The sequence below is a fragment of the Hippopotamus amphibius genome, chromosome 9 (genome assembly GCF_030028045.1).
Source record: "Hippopotamus amphibius kiboko isolate mHipAmp2 chromosome 9, mHipAmp2.hap2, whole genome shotgun sequence".
In the NCBI taxonomy this organism is placed as follows: domain Eukaryota; kingdom Metazoa; phylum Chordata; class Mammalia; order Artiodactyla; family Hippopotamidae; genus Hippopotamus; species Hippopotamus amphibius.
The window spans coordinates 14,106,468-14,130,690 of NC_080194.1; the positions used below are offsets into that span (position 1 = coordinate 14,106,468).

At 47.4% G+C, this 24,223-nt stretch overlaps 2 protein-coding genes across 2 annotated transcripts in view; one reads left to right on the forward strand and one right to left on the reverse strand.

Moving 5' to 3' along the window:
* LOC130861387 (uncharacterized) overlaps positions 1-4,779 on the forward strand; it is a 101,760-nt gene extending 96,981 nt beyond the window's left edge. The window contains exon 2 of the mRNA XM_057750221.1: positions 4,361-4,779. Coding sequence (XP_057606204.1) covers positions 4,361-4,745 — 385 coding nt within the window. The 3' untranslated portion in view covers positions 4,746-4,779. The remainder of the gene's footprint in view (positions 1-4,360) is intronic.
* A 5,959-nt stretch (positions 4,780-10,738) lies between these two features.
* RCN1 (reticulocalbin 1) lies at positions 10,739-23,853 on the reverse strand. Its single transcript, XM_057695440.1, has 6 exons — positions 23,473-23,853; positions 18,414-18,607; positions 17,250-17,428; positions 15,758-15,818; positions 12,809-13,008; positions 10,739-11,915 (listed from the first exon to the last, which is right to left on the reverse strand). The coding sequence occupies exons 1-6, from the start codon at positions 23,727-23,729 to the stop codon at positions 11,808-11,810; spliced, it is 999 nt and encodes a 332-aa protein (XP_057551423.1). The 5' UTR covers positions 23,730-23,853; the 3' UTR covers positions 10,739-11,807.
* Positions 23,854-24,223: the final 370 nt, after the last annotated feature.

The following is a 24,223-nucleotide window of genomic DNA, read 5'->3' on the forward strand; positions in this document are numbered from 1 at the left end:
TTCATTCTAATTTATCATCACGCCTTATGCAAAATCTCTTTTGATTCCCTTTTGTTTTCTCCATCTCTGCTGTCACCATCCTAGTCCCAGACACCATCAGTTTTGCCAGAACTATATAGGTACCTAATTATTCTCCTGCACACATTACTTTTTCCATCTAACCAATTGTTCAATTCGAAGTCACAGTTTTGTTAGGGGAACCACTGGCTGAAACCGCCCACCCTGGCCAAGCACGATAGTAACCACTTGCATGAGTTATCTTACAACAGGAGGTCCTGGTAAAGAACCAGGAACTAGGGCTTCCTAGGTGGCGCAGTGGTTAAGAATCCACCTGCCAATGCAGAGGTCACGGGTTCGATCCCAGCTGCAGGAAGATCCCACATGCCGCAGAGCAACTAAGCTCGTGTGCCAAAAAAAAAAAAAAAAAAAAAAAAGAACCAGGAACTAACAAGCTACCACGAACCGGAAGAATTTGGGAAAGGTTAAAAGGAGAGAGGAGGGACTTCCCTGGTGGCGCAGTGGTTAAGAATCTGCCTGCTAATGCAGGAGACACGGGTTCGATTCCCTGGTCCAGGAAGATCCCACATGCCATGGAGCAACTAAACCTGTGTGCCACAACTACTGAAGCCCGCGCTCCTAGAGCCCGTGCTCTGCAACAAGAGAAGCCACTGCAATGAAAAGCCCGTGCACCACAATGAAGAGTAGCCCTCGCTTGCCACATCTAGAGAAAGTCTGCATGCAGCAACAAAGACCCAACACAGCCAATAAATAAATAAATACATACATAAATAAATGGAGAGAGGAGACCCCAGTCCATATGTCCTATCAACCTCCGAGAGCCCTTCTCGCTGGAATCCATCTTGGCTGAGTGATGTGTGCACCACCAGGAAGGACACTGAGTCAGAGCGATTGGCCAGAGACAACCTGGAAACTAACCCCATTACCATAAACCCTGAGACTGCAAGCCACCTGGCAGAGCAGTTCTCCAGGGTTCCCTTACCCAGCTGCTCCCCACCTTGATGCCCTGTCCCAATAAATCTCTTGCTTTGTCAGCATGTGTGCCTCCCCCGACAACTCATTTCTGAGTGTTAGACAAGAGACAACTCTCCGGGCCTTCCTGCAACAGTTTAACTAAGTAAATTTGACCTTTCCTCTCCCCTGCCTACAGTGGCTTTCCAATACCCTGGGATAAGATCCAAATTCCTTACCAAGACCCTCCCCAGTCTGGCTCCTGCCTCCTCCCCAACCTCCTCTGGCAGTCTGCCTTCCAGCCATCTGGGACTTGTGATGTCTCTGGCCTCTGGGCCATCGCATATGCCGTTCCTCCTTCTGGAAGGCTGTTCCCTTGACTGTTCACTGGGGAAGTCTGTATATTTTCTTCTTAGCTTAGCTTAGCTGTCACTTCCTCAGAAGGTCTTGCCTGATCCCAGACATGGAGTCAGACCCCCAGCTACAAGCCCCCAGAGCCCCTGTGCTTTCCCTGCCTAGGGTGTGTCACCCGGTGTCATGCGTGCACTCCCTTCTAGACCAAGGCCACGTGAAGGCAGGGACTATCACTGGCTAGCTGTTCACTGTCTCTTCCATGCCTGGCACGTGCGTGGAACACAGTAGTGCACAGTAAATGTTTGCGGAGGAAAGGAAGAAAGGGAGAGAAGAAGAAAAAAGTGGAAGGGGAAGCAGACAAGAACACAACGAGTACCACCTTCTTGCCAAAGGGAGGACAAGAGCAGACACATCCCATCCCGGAGGACGAGAGCAGACACATCCCATCCCACCACTGCCCTGAAATTCACAACTCCCGAAGGCAGGAATTCTCTCTTATTCAGTGCTGTAGCCTCTGTATCTAACAAAGAGCAGGTGTGCTGCGGAGGCTGTGGAATGAAAGAAGTTACTATAAGAACTCCCTGACCTAGACTGTAACCAATGGTATAACCAGCCAGAGAACTACTGGTTTTGAAATAAGCCTCAAGCAACAATTTGACTTTTTAGAGTATGTATGTGTATATAAAGTCTGATAAAGATTAAAACCTAGGGGCTTCCCTGGTGGCGCAGTGGTTAAAACTCTGCCTGCCAATGCAGGGGGCACGGGTTCGATCCCTGGTCCGGGAAGATCCCACATGCCTCGGAGCAACTCAGCCCATGTGCCACAACTGTTGAGCCTGCGTGCTGCAACTACTGAAGCCCACACGCCTAGAGCCCATGCTCTGCCACAAGAGAGAGAAGCCACCACAGTGAGAAGCCTGCACACTGCCATGAAAAGTAGCCCCTGTTCGCTGCAACTAGAGAAAGCCCGCGCTCAGCAGCAACAAAGACCCAGCGTAGCCAATAAATAAATAAATTTAAATTTTTAAAAAATTTAAAAAAAAAAGATTGAAACCTAAAAAATGGAACAATGGAAAAAATTCTTACTGAGTACCCTGTGATTACCACCAACCAAATCAGATTGGGTTGTGAACCTACACAAACAGGAGGTCTGTTGTCCAAACGTGATGAAGCTATCACTCAACATTTAAAGAAAATATAATTCTTAAAGTCACAGGAACACTTAAAAGAAAATGCAATTCATTCACTAGACTAAAATGTAGATTTTGGCTTCACCATCTAGTAAGCCAGAATGAAGGAGAAAATGTGAACTTTGGCTTTAGAGAGCCTGAAGTTTGGGCTTAGACCATCACTTACTGCATGCATGCCTTTGAGAAATGTATTCACCTCCCTGCTTTACTTTCTTTCCTGTAAAATGGGGACAATGAGGCCTATCTTGCAGGATGGTTTTGAAGACTGAATACAAAATGTAAAATACCCAGCACAGCCCTGGTGACCAGGTGCTCATCGATGGCATTGTTTAAAAGTACTCCTGCATTTTAATTATTTAAAGGTATCATGGCCTGGCTCATAGTTACAGGGAGCTCAGGAAATACCGTACTCCCTGTGGGAAGAGGCACGATGTCTTCACTGTCAGTGCCTTCAAGGAATGAGGAAAAGGTGGCAGAGAACTAGGAAAGCAATTGCAGCAAAGAAGCACGGGAAATGAAAACGGGAGACTCTGGTTCTCACTGGATCTCGGGGTCACACTGAAGAGCAGGGTTTTCTTTTCCTGTCCCCTTTTCCTTCTCACTTGTTCAGGAGGGGGGCTTCTCAGGGAGGGCGGCCAGAAGCAGGAGCCCAATGGGCAGAAGAAGGAGCCTTGCTGCTCCAGCCTCCTCGTCTCTCCAGTCCTTTTTTTAAAAAAATGAAATTCGTATTCAGACATTTAAAAAAATAATAACTTTGTTTTTTTTAATTTCAAAGGCAAATCATGTTCATTCTGGAAAATTCATATAAGCATAAAGAGGGAAAAAATAATCCAAAATTCCACTGCTAGATAACCACTGAAACCATTTGGGAGGCTATCCTTTCAAAGTTTTTTCTAGGCAATAAGTACGTAAACCAGTATTCTTATAATAACAAATCGATTGGCACATACTGTTCTGTAATGTGATCTTTTTCACCGAACGGCTTTCCATGTCAGTAAATGAATGTATCTAATGTCATGATGGGTGACATCATTGGATGCTCAGGTGGCCGGCCACAGGCACCCACGGTGCCCTCCCTGGACAGAGGCTTGTAGCTTGTTTCTGTGAACCATGATTCAGTGAGCAGCTTTGCAGTGAAACCTTTATGCAACCCACAATTTTTTCCTTACAGTGAATTCTCACATTCAGTCTTAATTTTCTCAAAAAAAAAAAAAAAAAAACAAACCCAAAGAAGACAATAAGACAATGTGATTAAAATTTTTAAATCATAAGTAGGCCTCTTTGGAGAGGAGGGAAGAGACCCTAACTCAGTGTAATGCTTTTTATTTCCAATTCTGCTCAACCTCCACATTTATCACAAGCACAGCCTTATTTCTAGTCAACAGACTTCAGAAACAAGACGGTTCCTGTCCTTAAAGAGATGATAATCTAGAAGCAGATACAAGAGATGCTTATACGAAAGTACCTGACATTTATACAAAAGTACCTGATTTTTTACTGAGAAGCGAGGACAAGATGGATGCAGTAATATGCATAATAGCCAATGTTTAATGAGAACTTACTGTATCTGTGAACTGTTAGTATAGTAAATGTTATACTGTATTAGATGACACTAGTCATTTAATTTTCAGTAAGCCTATGAGGTAAGTACCGGGGACGTGAACATTACATTCTTGTGGAAATTGAGGTACAGAGAAGTTGCCCGAGGTAACCCAGCTAGTGAGTGGCGTAGCTGGGATTTGATTCCAGGCCCTTTGAAGCTGGTGCCCCTAGGCTGAAACACAGTCATTGGGCTGGGAGAGAGCATCATGGTGACCCAGAGTAAGCGTTGTGATGTACCTTTCCAGGTATTGTGGCCTGAAAACGGGCTTGCTGACATCCCCCATGGTGGGGTTCATGGTGACCAACCAGTGCACCTTCCACACACCGGTCGGCTTTCCTCAGATCCCAGTGGCTGCACTGGCCGTGGAGAAAGTTGGTCACTCCAGCGTGCATTACCGCCTTGCTCTGTTTCCCCCCAAGCCTGCCAAGGAGCTGCCTTCTGTCAATCACCGGGACCTCAGTGATGGCTTTTTCTTCGGCCACCCCAAGCTGGCACACTTTGCCGCTTTGGCCTGTACCACCGGGTCTTCAGTCCATGTCTTTGTGAATCCAGCCACCAGCAAGCCGGTGGGCCTTCCCGAAGACTTCCGGCAGGGTCTCCTGCGGCTGATGCACCCGGCTCCACTGTGAATGTACGGGAATCGCGTCTGCCGGAAAATAAAGTGTGGGTGATCCTCTACACAATTTCTTTTCTTTTTTTAAAATTTAAGTATAGTTGATGTACAATACTGTTTCAGTTTTAGGTGTACAGCAAAGTGATTCAGTTATACCTATACATATTTTTTCAGATTATTTTCCGTTATAGGTTAGAACATGGTATTGAATACAGTAAATCCTTGTTGCTTATCTATTTTATGTAGAGTAGTTTGTATCTGTTAATCCTATACTCCTAATTTATCCCTGCGCCCTCCCTTTCCCCTTTGGTAACCGAAAGTTTGTTTTCTATGTGACTCTGTTTCTGTTTTGTGTACAGATTCATTTGTATTATTTTTTAGATTCCACTATTAAGTGATATCATATAACATTTGTCTTTGTCTGCCTTACTTTGCTAAGTATAATATTCTCTGCGTCCATCCATGTTGCTGCAAATGGCAATATTTCATTCTCTAGACGATTTGTTTTTATTCCTTAGCATGTTTTGTTTTTTACCCTTAGGAGAGGGTAGTTTTCACCCTTTATGAGAGTCACCTAGCTCCACGGATCAAGCATCTCCTTGCATCAGGCCCAGGGCAAAGTGCTTCACACACAGGGCCTCACTGAGCCTTGACAACCACCCAGCCAGGCTGGTACTGCTCTTACCTTCTTCTACAGAAGAGGAAAAGGAGGTTTGCAGAGTGGAAGTAATTGGCCTGAAGTCATTCAGCTAGTGAGTGGGTCTGACTCTCAGGTCACCTGGGTGTGCTCTCTACAGGCATCTTTCTTAATTTTCAGTATCTTAGCAGCAAGGTCATGTACTTGCTGTGGTTTAGGACCACTAATCTGATATGAGTCATTAAATGTTCTTACAGTTAATAACCATGTGAACTCTTTTTTTTTTTTAAAGGTGTGAACTTTAAAAAAAAAACACCTTTCATGCATTTAAAACAACACACCTTTGACAATTTTCTGACAAATCCACAGCCTCCATCAGTCACTAATATGTGGAAATCTAAGAGTAACCACAAATAAATAAAATATTTAATGCTGAAATATGTAAAGACTTACTTTGGTGCGATAATAAAAATGGTTACCATTTCCTGAGCACTGACCACACAAAATGCTTATGGTCATTACCTTAGTTCATCCTGTTTCTCCTCTATAAGGTAGGAGTTATTGCCGCCATTTTTCAGATGAGAACGTTAAAGCTTTAAAGAGAACAACTGGAGTCAGGGAAGGTGTTCTAGTCCAACCTCTGCCTCAGTCCTGAGAAAGGGAAAAGCACAGGCTTAATCTCTCTGGACCTAAGTTTCCTTCCTCCTCTGAAAATATAACCTTTGCCAGCTGAGTCCCCAAATGTTTTTGAATGCGCAGAGACTACTTGATCTGCTTTTGAATTGAGTTCCAAATCCCTACCACATGCAACTAGCTTTGGAATACCCTGATCACGATAAAAACAACACTAAAAGCTATTCCTTTGTCATTGAATCCATTCAGTTTCACCTAGTAATAGATTGATTTTCAGGTTTTAAAACACTTTGCATAAGAATTCTAAATCTCAGCAAAACCAGTAACCAGCAGCCTGATGTTTGCAGACATTGATCTACCTGACCTCTGGCATTTGACCTCCTCACGAGGGTCATCAGGGAAAACTCAGTCCTTGTAGTTCTTGTTTGTGCATTACTCACTTCAGCTTTGTAACCACTCTGAGAGGTAGGTATTATTATTACTGTTATTGTCCCTGTTGTACAGCCAGATAGGCTTTTCAGGAGGAAGGTGACCTGCTGAGTCCCTAGAACTCCTGGGTGGCAGAGCTAGACCTCACATCTAGACAGGTCTTTGGATCCGTCTTTCCATTCCACCCACTCTGTATCTCACCCCAGTGACCTTGAATTTTCAAATTACACCATGTATTGCCACCAATTTTTAAAACTGTAGTAATGCTAGCTGTGTTTTCACCAAGGGGCTAATTGGAGGTAATGTTGTAGGGTGATTAAGAGGATGGGGTCCTCCATGATAGAAACTTGGATTTGTACCTTGGATCTGCTGCCTCTGTACAGGGGAACCACATGTTCCAGTGTGCCCAGGACAGTCCTGGTTGTCCCAACATTGTGGCAGGCGCATCCCTAACCTTGTGGGCCCCCGGGTGGGAGTAAGAAGGGAAAATGATCAGTGGGTCACTCCACCACTTTTCCTCCTACCAAAGGGGCTCCATGTACCTGTGTGTGGACATCCGAGCCTACGTGTTCAAGTGGAGTCCACCAGCTGGCCCCTGGGTCCTTTGGGTCTAGGTGTGTGTACCTCTGGCTTTGCCTGCCCTTTGGAAGAGGCACCTGGGAAGTGCACACACAGGCTCTGGAAGGGACTTGAGGTTCTCTGGGCAGGGAATTCTGAGGTGTTCTAGGGACATGGAGCTCAGTCCAGAAGCAAAGGCCTTGGCTTTGAGTGGGCAAAACGCTTTGGCCCATGGACTCCTCAACCCAGGGGGAGGAGGAAGATCCCAACCAGAGGAGGAGCAGAAAGGGTCTGTAAATCCGAAAGCGGTCAGTGCAGGTTGCTCAGGATTTGGGGTGGTACTGATTAAAACTGCCCCCTTTCATTGGCAAAAGTGTCCTGGTCTGGACCATCACTCCTACAGTCACCTAATTTATGAGTTGTGTAACTTTGGGCATTATTTCCCCTTAGAGTTCCCTCATCTGTAAAATGGAAAAAAAAACAGTACGGTTACCGCTGGTTACCAGGAGTGCCACTCACCAATGTTTTCAACACCCCAGCCCTCCCCCTGAGCAACAGTAAGATTGCACTTCCTACTCCCCTGACGTTAGACATGCCCACGTGACTTGTTTTGACCAATGAAATTGACCATGGGAGACACGGGTCGCTTTCAGGAATGACCACGTTTGCTTGCCTGTGCTCGACTCCTCGGTGGACCTGGTGGATGTGGAGGTGCGCTGCTGAGTCCCACACCACAGCTGCTGTGGACATTTGCCCAGAAGCACAGCAGACTTTGCAAAAGCAAAACTTAAATTGCTGTTGCTTTAAACCACTGAGATGGTAGGATTGTTTGTTACTGGAGCTTAACCCAGCTTATCCACTTTCTTGCAAGTATCAGCCTCATTGGGCTGTTGTGAGGGTTAAATGGTTCCTGTGTGTCAGTCCTTGGCAGAGTGCCTGGTACAGATATTAGTATTTATGTAGGAGAAAAGAAATGCTTGTGTGCTCCCACTACACAAATACCTCCAGGGTAGGAAAGTAACCGACCCTTACCTTGATTTTCTTTCAGGTGACTTTGTGGCAAATTGGACACTGTTTTCTAGTTTATATGAGAAAAAATTCCAGAGGTACTTAAAGCACATGAGATGGGGGAATACATTATACCTAGGGTATGCTTCCTAGGCCCAGACCCTGGAACTGACCAGAATTGAGAGTGCAGATGGATTCTTGGAAATAGCTCCAAGTTAATGTAAATCTCGTGAGTTTAAGTGCTGATGACACAGTCTTTCCACTGCTCAAATTTTTAATACTTCCACAAGAGCCAAAGCGGTGGGTGTTACGGCACTTACTGGTTTTTAGTGGGAAATTCTAGCGCTGTGAACTTGTTTTAAGGATACAGAGAAAATTAAACAAACAAACAAACAAAAATACAGAGAGAGCCAAATCTTAGTTGCCTGTACTTGGAGGAAGCTGGATTTTACTATCAAGGTGGCAGAATAAATCCAGAAAGACTTAAAAAAAAATCCAGTCAGCCATTCACTGCTTCACTCCACAGGATGTTTTCTCTGAGCTGCTAACAAGTAGCCAGGTAGCGGTTGTTTGCTGGGCACTTCTGAGCAGATACGACTCCTGCCTTTGCTAGCAAGGAACAAGTACAGTAATCCAAGCCGGTGAAGAAAACCTTCAGGTGTGCAGATTTTCTAACTACGTCTTTGTTACACTCGAATTCATTCGAAAATCTACAGTAAGAGACAAGAGGTGCAAAATATGTGTTCATGTTTTGCTTGGACAGATTTTGGCTCCTAGCAATTAATGTTTTCAGTCACATTAAGCGTATAAATAATGCTTTGTGACATAACAGTATTTCCCATTACAGATCAATTTTGTAGCATTTGTTCATAATCAGACTTGAAAGGTTACCTAGGAACAAAATATGTTTTCGTTGAAACAGTCAGACCCTATTAGAAATCCAAGGCTTTACAAATCACCATGTTAACGGCTATGTCCCCTAGCTAAGGTTTTCTTTCCTTAAATAGTGTTAAATTCAGCCCCAGAAGCACTAGTCTCTTTGAGGGTTCTCTTATGTGCACTGACTTGAAACGAAAAACTTAATGCTTAAAATATGTTTAACATCTTACTATGTATAACTTAATAAACCAACCAGTATTCCCTTTTGGGGGAAAAACCATGTTAGCACCTTTTACAAGTGTTATGCTTATAATTAGGTTACACTATATTATTTTCCCATTTTTTAAAAGACAGGTTCTCATTGCTTGGGAAAAAAAGGTGCCTATTTCTAGGTAAAAGGAATTATTTTCATTTCCTGACCACATAATCGTATACTATGGGTGAACAAAGAAATAAAGGGAACATATATCAGATTCAGAGATTTGGAGCAGTAAAATTTAGTGTTAAACAGCAGAGATTTTGGAGCAAGGAACACCTGGACTTGAGTTCTGGTCCTGCCGTTTAATCACTCTGGAACCTCGGGCAAATTACTTTTCATTCAGCAAATGTTAGCTATTTTTAAAAGGTTTTTATAGACCCCACCCCCCCACCCCCCATCCTCCGCTCCCCAGGCGTATTCTCTTTGATTAAAGCTAACAACCTCTCATTCATTCAGCAAATAATTACAGAGTATTTACTGTAGGCTAGGCTCTACTGTTGTAGGTCCCGGGAAACAGCAGTAACTTAGATGGACCAGGCTGTTGTTGTTGTCATAGAGCTCATATTCTAGCTCAGGGAAGATGGACAATATACAAATAAGATAATGTCAAATGGTACAGTTGGTTGAATGGTGGTGCCCCCAAAGACAGTTACCTCCTAACTCCTAAAACCTGTGAATGTGAGCTTACTTGGAAAAATGGCTTTTTGCAGGTGTAATTAAGGATCTAGAGATTAGGTCACCCTGGATTATCCAGGTGGGCCCTAAAGCCAATGACAAGTGTACTTATAAGAGGCACACAGAGGAGAGACACAGAGAGAGGAGGAAAAGGCCTTAAGATGGAGGCAGAGTGGAGTGATGCAGCCACAGCCAAGGAACACCTGGAGCCACCAGAAGCGGGAAGAAGCAAGGAAGGATTCTCCCCTAGAGCATTCTGAAGGAGCACAATCCTGCCAATACCTTGATTTCAGACTCCAGCCTCTAGAACTGAGTTTCTGTTGTTGAAAGCCACCTTCTTTGTGATAATTTGTACAGCAGCCCTAGGAAACAAATGCAAATGGCAATATGTACATACCAAGGAGAAAATAAAACAGGGAAATGAGACCGGACTCAAATGGGACCACGACAAATAATGGCGTGGGGAAGGTCCTGTTGAGGAAGCACGTTTAAATTACCCCAGGATGTGTGAGATGAGGGTTCCAAATCAGAAGGGACAGCAAGTGCAAAGGGCCCAACCTGGAAATGAACTTGATGTGTTTGAGGACCAGAAGGTCAGTGGGGCTGCTATGGGAGGTGAAAGGAAGTGATGCTGATGAGGTCCTATAGGACCTCATAGGCCTTGATAAGAAGTCTGGATTTTCTTCCAATGGAATCCTGCCTCTGAAAGGTCTTACAGTTAAAATGACCTGTAGGTTGTCTACTTAGCATAGAGAAGTACATGTTTATTAAATAAGTAAATATGAATATGTTCGCAACATTCTAGTGGTTGGATTTAGTAAATGCAGAACTTTTATAATCTTACTCACGTCATCTCATCCCACTGTTCCAAATTCTATTTCAACAGTGAATAACGTCACATATGGTACACGTGAAGTCAAACACCACAAGACACAGTAGCAGATCCTCAGAGGGATCCTTTATTTCATTTACTTTCTACTTAAAAGGTGGAATTTCAACCTGTAAAAGTTATTTCTTCCAATTCAGCCAGTGGCTTGGAACACTGCTTTGTCAATTCCATGGTGTAAGTGGTCCCGGGGGAGGTCCGAGGGCTGTAGAATCACTGGAACTGGATGATACGGTTCCAGAGCTCCACTAGGCAGGCTTTCCAAGGACACTTCTCCGTATTCCTATCAGAGATCAGCGAGGAAATGGACTGCAGTTCTATTCACTTTTTCAAAGATCAGATCTACTTCATTTACATGTCAAGAAAAATTTCTCAAGTATAATAAAGTGTTTAACATTTCCCTATAGTTCTCCAAATGCCTGACATTCATCTTTTCTCTCTACCTTTAAAACTTCCTTTTTCACATTATCTTTCTTAATTGTTTCTTATTGTAAAAAAGACAAAAAACAAAGATGGGTGGATCTGTTGTGCACATTAGCAGGTCCATACAGAAGAATGCACAGGGGTTTATATGCCATTTACAGTAACAGCTCAGAGGACAAAGTCAAGAAGGAAGAATCTGAAACATCAGCCTTGCTCTGAAAGAAGCCTGTGTAGGATGAGATACCACTGACGCATAACCACAATTTTCCCTTACCAATTATTCAACAGTGGCAAATGTAAAAAATCTGCAGTTAAAATCATAGCAGTCACTCCATGTACTGCCCTCTCCCCAACCACCCAACTTCTGAACAACAAGACTTTTTCAAATTTTATTCCCCTTTAGTTCAAATTTCATGGGAAAAGCTAAAAAGTCATATTTTAGCAATGTATCCCTAAAGAGCATTGCAATTGACCAAGATTTTAATGTTTGCAGAGAAGTCTTAGAGAATAGTGATGACTATTTTCCAGCAAATATTGAGTAAAAAACAATTTTAACCCCAATCTGAGGTGATAAACTTGCTTTTCGGGGGGGGGGGGGGACGCAACTGCTGTAAATGAGACAATTTGTAGCAATTATCCAGGACAATAAAAGAAAGCCTATGACAGTCTGTCATATTATGGTGAGTGTGTATCAAAGCTCATCATGGTTTTTGGTGAGATCTTCCCCATAATTGGTAGCTTGGCTTCCAACAAACATGTTCCAGTTGTCCAAGATCTCCTCTTTAGTGAGCTTTTCATCCTGTGGGAGAGAGGAAAGAGCTCTGTCACGGAAACTCTGGTCACTCTATGTAATCACTCAGCGTGAAGCTCATGTTATTTCATTGATCTGCAACACTGAACATCTTACACTTCATAATTAATAAGCTGCTAGGTACCTCCTTCATCTACCACCACTGCCCTGCAAAACCCCAAACTGGAACAGCCTCCTGCTATAAAAGCTGTGCTAAAATGTATCAGAAAAGTCCTCCAGGAATTCAGAAGCCAGAGTCTAGTTATGTCGACATGCAGCGCTGGCGTTCCCAAAACAGGCCCCGAAGAATTCTATTTCCCTTTTATGGCCTGACTGCAAAACTTGACCGTCTCCTGAGAACGTGGAGCAGTGATCAAAATGGCAGGAGGCAGGATTTCTTTCTAAATCTTGTTTATTGACTTATTTGGACATTGACCAACAGATACTGGCATTGGAGCCAGCACGGTGAGCTGGCCTGAGGATGCCCGGGCTTTAATGCGATGGGCTTCCTTGGGTCTGACATGCCGCAGATGTCTGATGAGTGTCTGCTGATTGAATGAGTGGATGAACAAGCTGATCCTAGGGCAACGCAGGGCACACCTCTTAAATCCATGCCTGCCCACAGCCAACAAAGTGACCGGTTCTATGATCCAGGAGATGGCAGTGAACGTAAGTGTGACCCACAGCAGACTCGCCAGGAACAGGAAAATCTGGGCCTAATGAGCTCACTGTGGGTTATCTCGCTGTTGGCTCAAGTTCACAGGTCTCTGATGTAGGGCAGGAATAAGAGAAGTCAGTAAGGACACGGCCGCACGGGCCAAGGCAAACATCAAAGAAGCAAACAGAACTGATCTTATGTAAACTGTCTCCCTTCAAGGAACAATTCCAGAAGACTGAAATACCTTGTCTTTGTCCGACTCGTACACCAGGTGCCTGGCCTCAGCCTGTGCGTGGTCATAGTCTTGCGGGAGGATCCAGTGGCGAATCTCATCTTTGTCCAGCTTCCCGTCCTTGTTCAGATCCCGGAATTCATTAAACTGCTCCCGTTCTGACAGAACCCAGTCCGGCTCAGGGCCATTCTCCTCGTGGGAAAACATATCAGCTAGAAGGGAAGGCTGTTCTTGGTTATGAAGACAAGTGGGAAGGTAAGTCCAAGAAAACCTGACCTCTAACAACCAAGAGACCTAACCAGACACCTGAGGGGCAGTCTCCTGGGTAAATAATGCAATGATTTATCCACTCTGAAGGCCGCTTAGTGGAAGAGAAAGAACTGTGCTTGGGAGCCAGAAGATGAATCCTGGCTACTGATTCAGTTCAGTGCCTTGTCTGTAAAGTGGAGACAATACTTTATTACTCACAGGGTTATTATGAAGGTCAAATGGGACACTTCTGTAAAAGCCCTCTACAACCCTGCCTGGAACTATTCAGGTGAAAACTAGTAATAATGCCCAGTATCAGCACTTTCTATGGTCCAGATGCTGTGTAAAACATATACTTTTCTAATTTGATTTTTCATTACAATCCTATGAAGGTAGGTGCTGTTATTCCCACTTTATAGATGAAAAAACCGAGGCACAGCCTTAACCCAAGGACGCACAGCTAGTATGAAAATGTAGTAAGTAGGCTACATAGGGACATGGGCACTTTGCTTCCAACCCATAGTCTTAACTGCTGTGTTTCTTACTGCTGTTGTTTATATCAGTTCCAGAGGGCTTTCACATATATTTTATTTCATCCTTATAACAATTTTATGACATAGATCAATACCCTTATTTTAAAATGGCAGGGAAAGGGAAAAAGAAGGCAAAGTTTACCCATTGTTGGCTAAGCCACTAGATCTTCTTGGAAAAGAGAGATACCCTGTGGGCAATTTCTCTTTGATGGAAACAGCTTGGAAATGTCAGGTGGTAGAGAGAGTAGGTAGTGAATGAAGGAAAAAGAGAGGCATGACCTTAGGTTCAGTTACAAGGAGACACACACCATCCTGGAAACATGGGTGCTGTGTCTTCCCGTTTTACAGATGAGGAAACTGAGGCTTATACTGAGTGATTACATGACTCCCACAGGGTCACACAGCTAGTAAGTGGAGAAGCCAGGACTTTTAATTCCAGTGTCCTTGCCACATCACCACCGGTTTCCACTCATCCCTGCCTGCAGAGAAGGCTCCCCCATAAATGAAGTCATTTGCTAGACAAGTCTGGACATTCAGTCTCTCTGACTGTAAGTCGCTCAGAGTTCAGTCTTCAAGAACAATGCCCCCACTTCCCTTTCTGCCAGTGTGCAGAATGGACTGTTTCCTTTAGGCAAAGCCACTCAAAGAGTTTTGCCCCTGACTTTGCCCCCTTTCACTGCAGATCGGGAGGAGGGCAGGGAGAGCACACATTTTTAATCAAAAGTGCTACATTGTTTTAATCAGTCAGCCCCTCCTGTCAGTCTAATTCCGTCACCACTGTCAAAGTGTCCAGGGCTCTGAGGCTTCCCTCACACGCACGTGCACCAGGCGAGAGGCAGGCTTTGCTGCCTGCACTGACGATGGGGCTGTCAGCACTGCTTTTTCAACAAAGAAAGGCAGGGCCACTGAGATGGCTTTAACTACGGTGGCGAGAGCTGCCTGTTTCCACAGACAGAGGAGAACAGCATTTGGGTCTTCAGACCAAATATCTTCTGAATGATTAGAAGAAACGTTGCTCTTTATTACAGAAGGCACTTGTTCTTGTGTACGGGGTGGCAAAATAATACAACCACACACCCGAGGCTGATGGCAACATGGGCTCTTCTTTTACGTCGAAAGGTAATTAACTGCCTCTATTAAATATCTGCACAAAAATTATATCCATCCCATCCCTCAAATGATTTTCCAGCTTTTACTTTACTGAGACTTGGGAAAAGAAGAGCTATAATGAGAAGGCGGCCTGCAGCTGGGGCCACACGCCAACGCACTGAAGCAGCAGCCGCTGAGGAGCAAATGGAAATAAATCTCCATGCTGCCTCCTCCAGTCCTTCCTGCTGGAAGAGCTCCCGGGCAGCTGGGAAGGTCTCTAACCAGCAGCCGCGGCTTCTGACCCGGGGGCATTAATTGGAACCTCATTCAGCCAGGCCTCATTTACCTGCAAGCACACTTCTTGATGTTGCTTAAGGGGAGCCCTTCAGGACAAAAAGCTAGGAACAGTGCTCCCAATGAGAGACCAAAAACAGAGGCATAAAACGGCTGTATTATAGAGCAACCCTGCACTCTGTAAAAGGATTTACCTCTTTAAGAAGGAATGCCTTGGGCTTCCTAGGTGGCGCAGTGGTTAAGAATCCACCTGCCAATGCAGAGGTCACGGGTTCGATCCCAGCTCCAGGAAGATCCCACATGCCGCAGAGCAACTAAGCCCGTGTGCCCAAAAAAAAAAAAAAAAAAAAAAAGAAGGAATGCCTTTCTGCAGGCATGTAAACAGTTCTGTTGATCACAGCTCCATCAACTCAGTTTCTAGGCCCTGCTGGCTAATAGTCTGTTGTAGAGTCTGTCCCCTAAGACTGTCCACTATAGCCTCACTCTACATCTCTGGGATCTCCAATCCCATTTTGCAAAGGTTGAACTATACAGTGGGATGAAAGGCACCTCTCAAAGCTGTGGGGCCAACTGCCGGCCAGCCTCGGGGTGGGGCCAGCCTTTTGGGCTTTGCCTCCCTGAATCTGTACCCCTAGTGCTGGTGTGACAAGTCCCTCAAACTGGGAAGTCACAGGAGTGACACCTACAGACTTGCAGCTGCTGTGAAAAGAGACATCTGAGGAAAATAGCTAGACGTGTGGGTGAAGGAAAGTTGCCCAGTGGGGACAGTGGAGCAAGACTCCAGGCCAGCACCCACCAATATACTCATCCTGATCCACAAAGCCATCCCCATTCTTGTCGATGTCCTCCAGAGTTTCCTAGGAAGCAAAGGGGAGAATTTTAAAAGCAGAACACTCTCTGCAAATGAAAATGCACCTGTACGTCCAGAGGTGCTCTGATTATATCAGGAAGCCCTGCCAGGCCAACCACCTCCACCCTCCAGCCAAATCACCCCTGGGTACTGTGAGGAACCCAGCTTGAGAACCACTAGACTAAACTATCACAAAGATAGACTCCAGTGCTAACTGGACCGTGAACACTGAGTTGGTGTCAGAAAAAGTGGAATTGTGGACAATTAGAAAAGTATATCTGAATTCTGAATGTATTATGTTGTGTGTTTAGAATCAATACATTTGACTTCTTAACTAGGTTTTTTGCTAGGGTGAGTAATGAAATGAGTCTACTGTCCATTGCCACAGAATCTCAAGGGCATCCTGAAGAAAACGCCAACCTGAGAACAGAGCCAATCCAGAAGCACATAATCCACTTCCCCATCTTCACGGTCTTCTGGCAAATTAGCTCTCATTAAGTAGATGTTGCGTGGTAAAAAGGAATGACTCTTAGAGCCATTGCCCAGTCCTTGGGGTCATGGTGGTCGTAAGGATGAAGCAGGAGGCAAGAGTGAACCCACCACCAACTGGATAACTACACTAGTCCACAGCTGGTTGTCTCCTAGCATCAAAATATTGGAACTGTCTCGGGGTATCTGCACTGAAAACAGCTGATGGCATTTATTTGATTGTCGTGGAAAATGAAGACACTTGGGACCCGATAAGACACTGTGGAAAGCACATACACTCCAAGGGGAGTGTCCTTTCCAGGCATGGTCCGACTTTAAGTTTCCATAGGATTTAACAGACTCAGCATTCCATTTCTGAGTCTTTTTCTAGTTCCCTCAAAGCTGGCAAATGGGACAGAGGCTAGCTAGTTGCTCACTAAACCCATCTGCCCATTCTGGGCACACATCTAGACTGTATTCCCCTGCCTCGTCATGTGTAGGAGGGGCCCGTGGAATATAAAAGGAAGGCTGTGTCATTTCCCGACCAGAACAGTAAGGGCAGACCGTGCTTCCTCCTCAGTCCTTCTCTTCTTCTGTCTACCAGCTGGTAGTGGCCAGGATGACCTCAAAGCCACAGGATGGTGGAGGACAAGATGGAAGTAGCCTTGAAGCCTGACACTTGGAGAACGGCCCAGACGATGCACCTGACTGGGACTGTCTGCCCTGGACTCAGTACAAGCAAGACCTAACCTGTGATTGTGTTCAGTGGCTGGGACTGAGGGCTACTTGCAACAGCAGCTACCCTGCCCTGACTCATCTCCTGGGTACACAGGTATTCCAGTTTATTCCACTTCAGAGTCCTTGCCCAGTTCCCCTCAGGCTGAAGACCACTCTCACTTTGCAAGGGACGAGGTTTCGGGGCAGCTTTCGTCCTGGTCTTTTCCCAGCGCAGGCTCTTTCTGTATCTTACCAAAACCACAATTTCCTTCATATGCTCAAACTCCTCAGGGTGCAGAAAGGCAGTGAACTCCTCCCGGGTGGCTGTCTGGTCACCATTGAGGTCTGCAGCTTTGAACCTTCTCTCATCACGTGGCAGCATCTTTTTAAAGGTTTGATGATCTGAAGTATCTTGAAACTCTGTGGGGTTTCCTGCAGGATGTACACAGAAACATGAAAACTGGGCTGCTAAGGAAGGCACTTCCTTCCAGATCTCTTCCTTCATGCCAAATGGTACACAGAGGACAAAAACTGAGTTCTTTGAAACATTTTATTTCAGAATGCCTCTAGTGTCTGTCCCTCCATACCACCCTATGGTCCAGGCCCTAAAGACTTGTTAGGGACATTAAGCAAGTGGTGAGAACCATAGGCTTAAGACCATATGAATGTCACGCTTCTCTCTGCAGAACCCCACTTTCATCATATTCTTTGATCCAGAACATACCGAGGCTCTCTAGTACCCAGGACATCTGTTCTAAATGTTCCTGCAACCCTTTCAAGACCTCTCTTACTCTGTATGTCTCTGGTTCTCCTCACACCTGTCCGTTCTCAGCCCCTATCAGGTACCCAGTGGTCTGCACCCAGTGCTGGGCACACACCCCTCCATCATCCCCCCGAAACAAGCATGTCTGATGTCCAGACCCTGCCCCCGGCTGAATGTACTGCTGCACCTTTGCCCCTCCAGCTGACTCACCTTCCCCGCCCGTGTCTATCTCTCCAGATACAAATCCATTCTTTAAGGCCCGGTTCCCAAACCACCCTCCACCGGGAAGCCTTCCCAGATGGTTCCAGCGAACTCGGTCCTTGCTACCTGAAACTCGGCAGCATTCTGGAACTGTACCACGGACATGCTCCCTCTCCGCTTTGCTCTCTGGGTGTGCCTCTGAGATTGTAAGCTCAGGCTAGGCGGCAGCTTACTCTTTATTAGACCCTTGCACCCTTCCACCTACAAGTTCACCCAGAGTAAGCGACTTGGTGTATTCTTAGTAAGCAGAGCAGGATGTTACCCAAGCAGGTTCTACTTAGGAAGTTGTGACATCTCCCCAAAGGGGGCAGATATGATGAGAGAGTCGAGTCTCTCCCAGGAAGCGGGTTACACGGGCCCCGGCTGTGTAATCGCTCCTGCAGCACCTCTTACCTAGGTAGTAGCCGTAGGTGGCTTGTTTGTATTCTTCCCAGGAAATGTGATCGTCTTTGTCCCGATCATAATCCTTCCAGACTTTGGCAACATTATCGTAGATGTACCTTTTCTGCACCCGTTTGATCCAGGTTTTCAGCTCCTCGGTGGTGACAAAGCCATCCCCGTCATTGTCGATGCGATCGACAATCTTCCTGTAGTTTAAAAAAAAAAAAAAACCACCCACGAGGCTGTCATCAAGGCGCGTGTGATCCCGATCCAGAAACAGATCAAACACCTGCAGAATCTAAAATGCAAAAATGCCAAAATAAAATCAATGATCCGACCAGGCTGGGAAGGATCTTAAAGCTGATCTTTTCCAAGGATGATATGCCTTCCACCCTACCACCCAGTGCCAATGGCAGACCCCAACAGTGGATCAGGCCCTTCTGTCCTGATAAAAAGCCTTGATGTGGCCTCAGAAGCCTTCTAACACAGTGTTCTGCATACATGGAGTGAGCTGACTTGTAAGATGAAACCTAGCAGTCTTCCCTGATATAGTCTAACTCCCTCATTTTCGAGTGATGAGGGAGTATTTGGTACCACTGGGGTAAGAATCCATGTCCTCTGGCTCTAAGCCCAATGCAAAAGATGGAAGATTCTAGCTAAACCAAACAAAAAATGAGGTTTTTTTGTTTGTTGGTTTGTTTGTTTAAATCTCACCACTTTGGATTCAGACTTGAATCTTAAAGCAGGAGGAGACCACATCTTGGACAACGTAGAAAGTTTCAGGGACAAAAGAGCCTTGACATCATGGAACCTATTTAAGAAACTTGGCCAGTTAAGCAGCTGCAGGAGCCTCAATCCCTTGCTCTTTTTAAAAAATAAATAAATTTATTTAATTATTTATTGGTTTCATTGGGTCTTTGTTGCTGCACGTGGGCTTTCTCTAGTTGCGGTAAGTGGGGGCTACTCTTCATGGCAGTGCATGGGCTTCTTATTCCAGTGGCTTCTGTTGTTGCAGAGCAGGGCTCTAGGCAGCTTCAGTAGTTGTGGCACTCAGGCTCAGTAGTTGTGGCTTGAGGGCTCTAGAGTGCAGGCTCAGTAGTTGTGGCGCACAGGCTTAGTTGCTCCACGGCATGTGGGACCTTCCCGGACCAGGGCTTAAACCTGTGTCCCCTGCATTGGCAGGTGGATTCTTAACTACTGTGCCACCAGGGAAGTCCCCTCAACCCCTTGCTCTTAGGGTGAAGACCTCTATGTCCACTGGTGTCTCTTGCTCCACAGCCGGCCCAGGTTCCAGCAATTCCCCACTGGACTTCACTAAGGCACCCCAAACCACTGTCCAGAGCAAACTTCAGGCTGGGAACTTAACAATGTCCATCTCTAGGCCAGAGGGCCCCCAGCTAGGGATGCCATCCCTGAAGGGAACTTCAAAGACACCTGCAAGCTATTTCCAATGTTTAAGAAAGTTTTAACCTAGTAGTCCATTTACCTGGGACGAGGTCATACAGGCTAATCAGCAATTTGTTTCTTTGCTGTGGGCTAGAATTTTATCAACTCCAACTTTCTTACTGTGACTATAAATTCAAATCAGCAGTTACTCTTTGATCAACTAGAAATAGAAATGAATTCATTGGTACTGTACTTAAGTCTCCATCTCCTACTGGAACCTGGGTAGCCCAAGCTCCTCTTTCTCAGGAAGGTGTAAACTTTACTAACAGCTTTAACTTGTCCCTTCATTTGCAATTTTAACCGGTCCTCCCGAAAGACTAAACCTCAAGTATCTTCCTTCCAGGAAATCACAGCCAGACACAGCAGAATTCTCTCAACACAGTGCAGTGTTCAGCCTAACTACTGTGCGCCAGGCACTGTCCCAGTCCTGGGGACACAGTGGTGGCATGCCCGTCGGTTATCCAAAGCCAAATGAGAAGCATAATCTCAAACCAGCAAAGACTGGATGACATCAGATAGTATACAACCTGTTTTTGTGGAAAGGACAGCATCTAATCTATGGCAAAGAAACATCCAGGACATAGCTCAGCCTGACATGTTTTGGGAGCTCAATAAATATTTGTTGGAAGCATATCTAATCTTAACCTCTCTCTAAAAATCTCAAACATGAGCTGTAGGGAAAGGAGGCTGTGATGCAGATAAACCAAATGCTATAATCAGAACAGCTGAATCCTAGTCCCATGTGATCTTGGGCAAATGACTTCACTGAATCTCAGTTTCCCCATCTGTAAATTGGAACACCTACTTTACAAGGAATGTTGTGAGGAATACAAGAGACAATGTGCGCCTTTCCTCATTAAGGATGACAGTCCCCATCACAGGTAGATGGGGAACTCAACAAACAGGTAACAGAAGTAAGCAAAGTGTCCGGGGAACCCGGGGATCCCCTGCTAGCTGCCCACAAGGCTGCCCAGCTCTGCTCCACACAATGACTGCTTCATGCAGTCACAGGCCATGGGTGTCAAGACGAGTCAGAAATCGGGGTCTGTGTGTGAAACTGCTCTGATGTTAAATGTTGGCAAGTAATTTACATTTTTTTCTAAGACTGTGCAGCACATTTGTGACTAAATGAAGCCTAGGGGTCCCTACTTTTTTCTGTCTTCAGGGGTCGTAGAGCTGTCATGTTTTCAAAATCTATGGGCAGATGGTGGTGATAAAGTTGCCTGGAATTAGCCACACTCCTGCCTCTGCAGCTGGGACTTGGAGGGGACTGTTGCACCAGGAGCTGTGGACAGAGAGATGGCTTCTCACGCTCAGGCAGTCCCATACCGCACCCATCATTTGCAGCGCTCCAAACTCCCCTGCCTCTAGCCCAGATTTACCTTATAGGTGAGCGGTGTGTCCACTACCCATCCAGTGGCTCAAGGCCAGAGACCAGATGCCACCCTTGATTGTCCCCTCCTCTCCTTCACCCCCACGCTGAGCCAAGACCAAGCACTGCCAGTTTCATCTCTAACGTGGCTGCGGGTTCACCCTCTCCCGCTGTGCCTGATTCAGGCACTCACAGCCACCCCCTGCCTTTGGTCTCCGCATCTGTGCCTCAGTTATGTTCTCTGCCCTACTGCCAATCCGACTTTCCTAATAAATTTCTGGGGTGATGACGTTTCTACCATGTACAGAATGATGTCTAATCTCCACCTCACAGAAGTTCTTCCTGCTCTGCCCTTGGCCTCCTCACCACTCCCACTTCTCTTGCCTTGTCCCTTTACTGTTCAGCACCTGTATAAGCAGGCTGTTCTCTCTTCAGGATGTCTTCCCCTGCTCGTACGCCTGGTAACCTCTGAGTCATGCCACAAGCTCTGGTCAGGTGACAACCCAAACGCCCAAGCCCCTTTCCCTAACCTGAAGCCTTAGGGGGCTCCTTCCCCTAGATGTGGTTACTGTGGCTTTTACATGCCACCATCACAGCAACTATGCATAGCGTCTGCTCGAATCTCTCTCCTCTGCCTATGATTCTAAGTACTTTATGGCCTAGGACATAAGGTTTCATCTTTGTAGTTGTCAGGTATCTAACACGGTGCCTGGAACACAGGAGCCACTCACATGTTTGTTGCATGAATAAATGAATGCAGCTAAGGTGTTATACAAGGGTCCAGTGCAGACCGACTCTATCACCACTTGCTCTCACCACTAGGCTCACTCATCATGATGAAGGCATTAAACTGGAAGCCTCAGACCCTACTCCCATCCTGTCCTATCTAGGATAGGAACTCCTATCCTAGAGTTCCCTACTCCCATCCCTCAAACCTCTCCTCCTCCTTCTCCCTGGTGACAAAGGGCTGCCACCCAGGGCCCCAGAATGAATCAGCCTCCAAGTGCCTCCAAGTGATACAATGGACTGGACTCATCAATGGCCCTCATTGTTAAGGCCCAAACCAGAAGAGAAAGTACTTCTCTTGCAAGATAAAAGGTGATTGTTGGGAGGTGACTTTGAAGTTCAGAGATCTTTTTATCAGAGCAGGCAGATGGTGCACCTACACAATAGGTATAATTTAGCCTCATATTCTAACCAACCACATTGGCCTTTGGTTGCCCCCGGCAGCACAGGGATGGCTGTGTTCTTTTTTTAAGTAGCAGGGGCGGACAGACCCTCCACCCCCAGGAACCAGATTCCTGGAGGCCTGGTGCCCAGTAGGCAGGGCTCTTGGGACCCTCCCCGTCCGGGTCACCATTTGGGATCAGGCTGACTGCTGACTCCTCAGTGGAAGGGTTCCCAGATACCTTTGCACAAAGCTCAAGGGCCTCCCCAAGGGCTGCGGAGAGGGTGCACGGAGATGGACCCAAGTTTTGTTTCGCAGGTTCGGTTCCTAACTCAACTGCCTGCAATGGTGAAATTCACAATGTGCCACCACACCACCCTCCAGCTTTTTGCCCTCAGCTGCCAAAGGACTGGGCGCCTCTGCTGCCATCAGAAACTGCTGGAAACATAAAGGAGGGGACCAGCTTCCATTCCCACCCTCCATCTCCAGCCCGAAATGCCCCTCCGTGCTTAACGACAGGATTTTTATACCCCTTACTTCAGATTTTGGGGCGATTAAGCAGAAGACAAGAACACCCCAGTCCCGGCCCAGGGACGCAAGCCAGGAATCAAGCCTCTCCTTCGTCTGCCCCTTCATCTTTTACCCATCAACGATCATCCGTGAGACCTTAGCAGTGTCTCATGCCCTCCTCTCTTGGAATGGGGGGAGAAGAGAGAAACCGTGAGGGTGGGGAAGAACGCATGCCACTAAAAGGCCACCGTGGACAAATTCTTCTTTTGTGCGCTCTCTCCCCTCCCTTCTGATGCAACCCGGGGGAGGGGGCGGGCCCTGGCCGTCCTGGCTCCCGCGACCGCTGCCACGTTCTCGCCTCCCCGCGGGAAGCCACCCCGGCCCCGGCGGCGATCTCCACGCAGAGGCCCGGCGCCCGCGGGCAACTCCGCTCCAGCCCCGCCGCCGGGCCGGCCGGGCGCCCCGCGCTGGGGTCCTGGCGCCCGATTTCGCTTTCGCTTTGCGGCTGGCGGCCCGCGCGGCTCCAGCCCGCGCGGCCCCACGGGCACCTGCGGCGCCCCCGAGCGCGGCCTCACCCCAGCCTCTCCTTGCTCTCCTCCGAGGTGAGCTGGTCGAAGGTCTTGGAGTCCTCCTTGCCCAGGAAGGCCTCGTGGTCGTACTGGAAGCTCTGGTTGTCCTCGGGCGGCCGCTCGCCCAGCTCCGAGTCCGGCCGCACCACGCGCTCCTTGCGCACCGTGGGCTTGGCCCGCAGCGCGGGGGGCGCCAGCAGCAGCAGCGCCAGCAGCAGCGCCAGGGCCAGCCCCGCGGGGGGACCGCAGCCGCCGCGCGCCATCGTCGGGCGAGGAGAGCGGCCCGCGGGGAAGCTCCGAGCGCGCGACGAGAGCGGCGGCTCGGGAGTGGGGGCTTGGAGCGCGCGCGGCGGCGGCGGCGGCGGCGGCGGCGGGGCTGGGGCTGGGGCTGGGGCTGGGGCTGGGGCCGGCGCGCGGAGGGAGGGAGGGAGGGAGGGGACGGGCCGGCCCCTCGGCCAGCGCCCGCCCCGTGCCAGAGCGCAGGGGCGCGCCCCGGGCGGCGGGCAGGGGAGCGCCGCGCGGCCCCGCTCCCGCGCCCATTGGCCGCCGGGCGGCGGGCGGGGGAGGCCGGGGCCGCCGAGCCACGTCGCCCGCCTGTGGGTGGTGGGCGCCGGGCTCGGGTTTCGCCTCGGCCCCTCCCCGCGATCTCGTCGCCAGGGGCGGGCCCGGGCGCCCTGGGCTCGGGACTGGAGGGCTCGTGAGAAGACCGGGAAGTTCTTTGTCAAGCAACAGATGTTCGGGGTAAAATTCCCTCTCT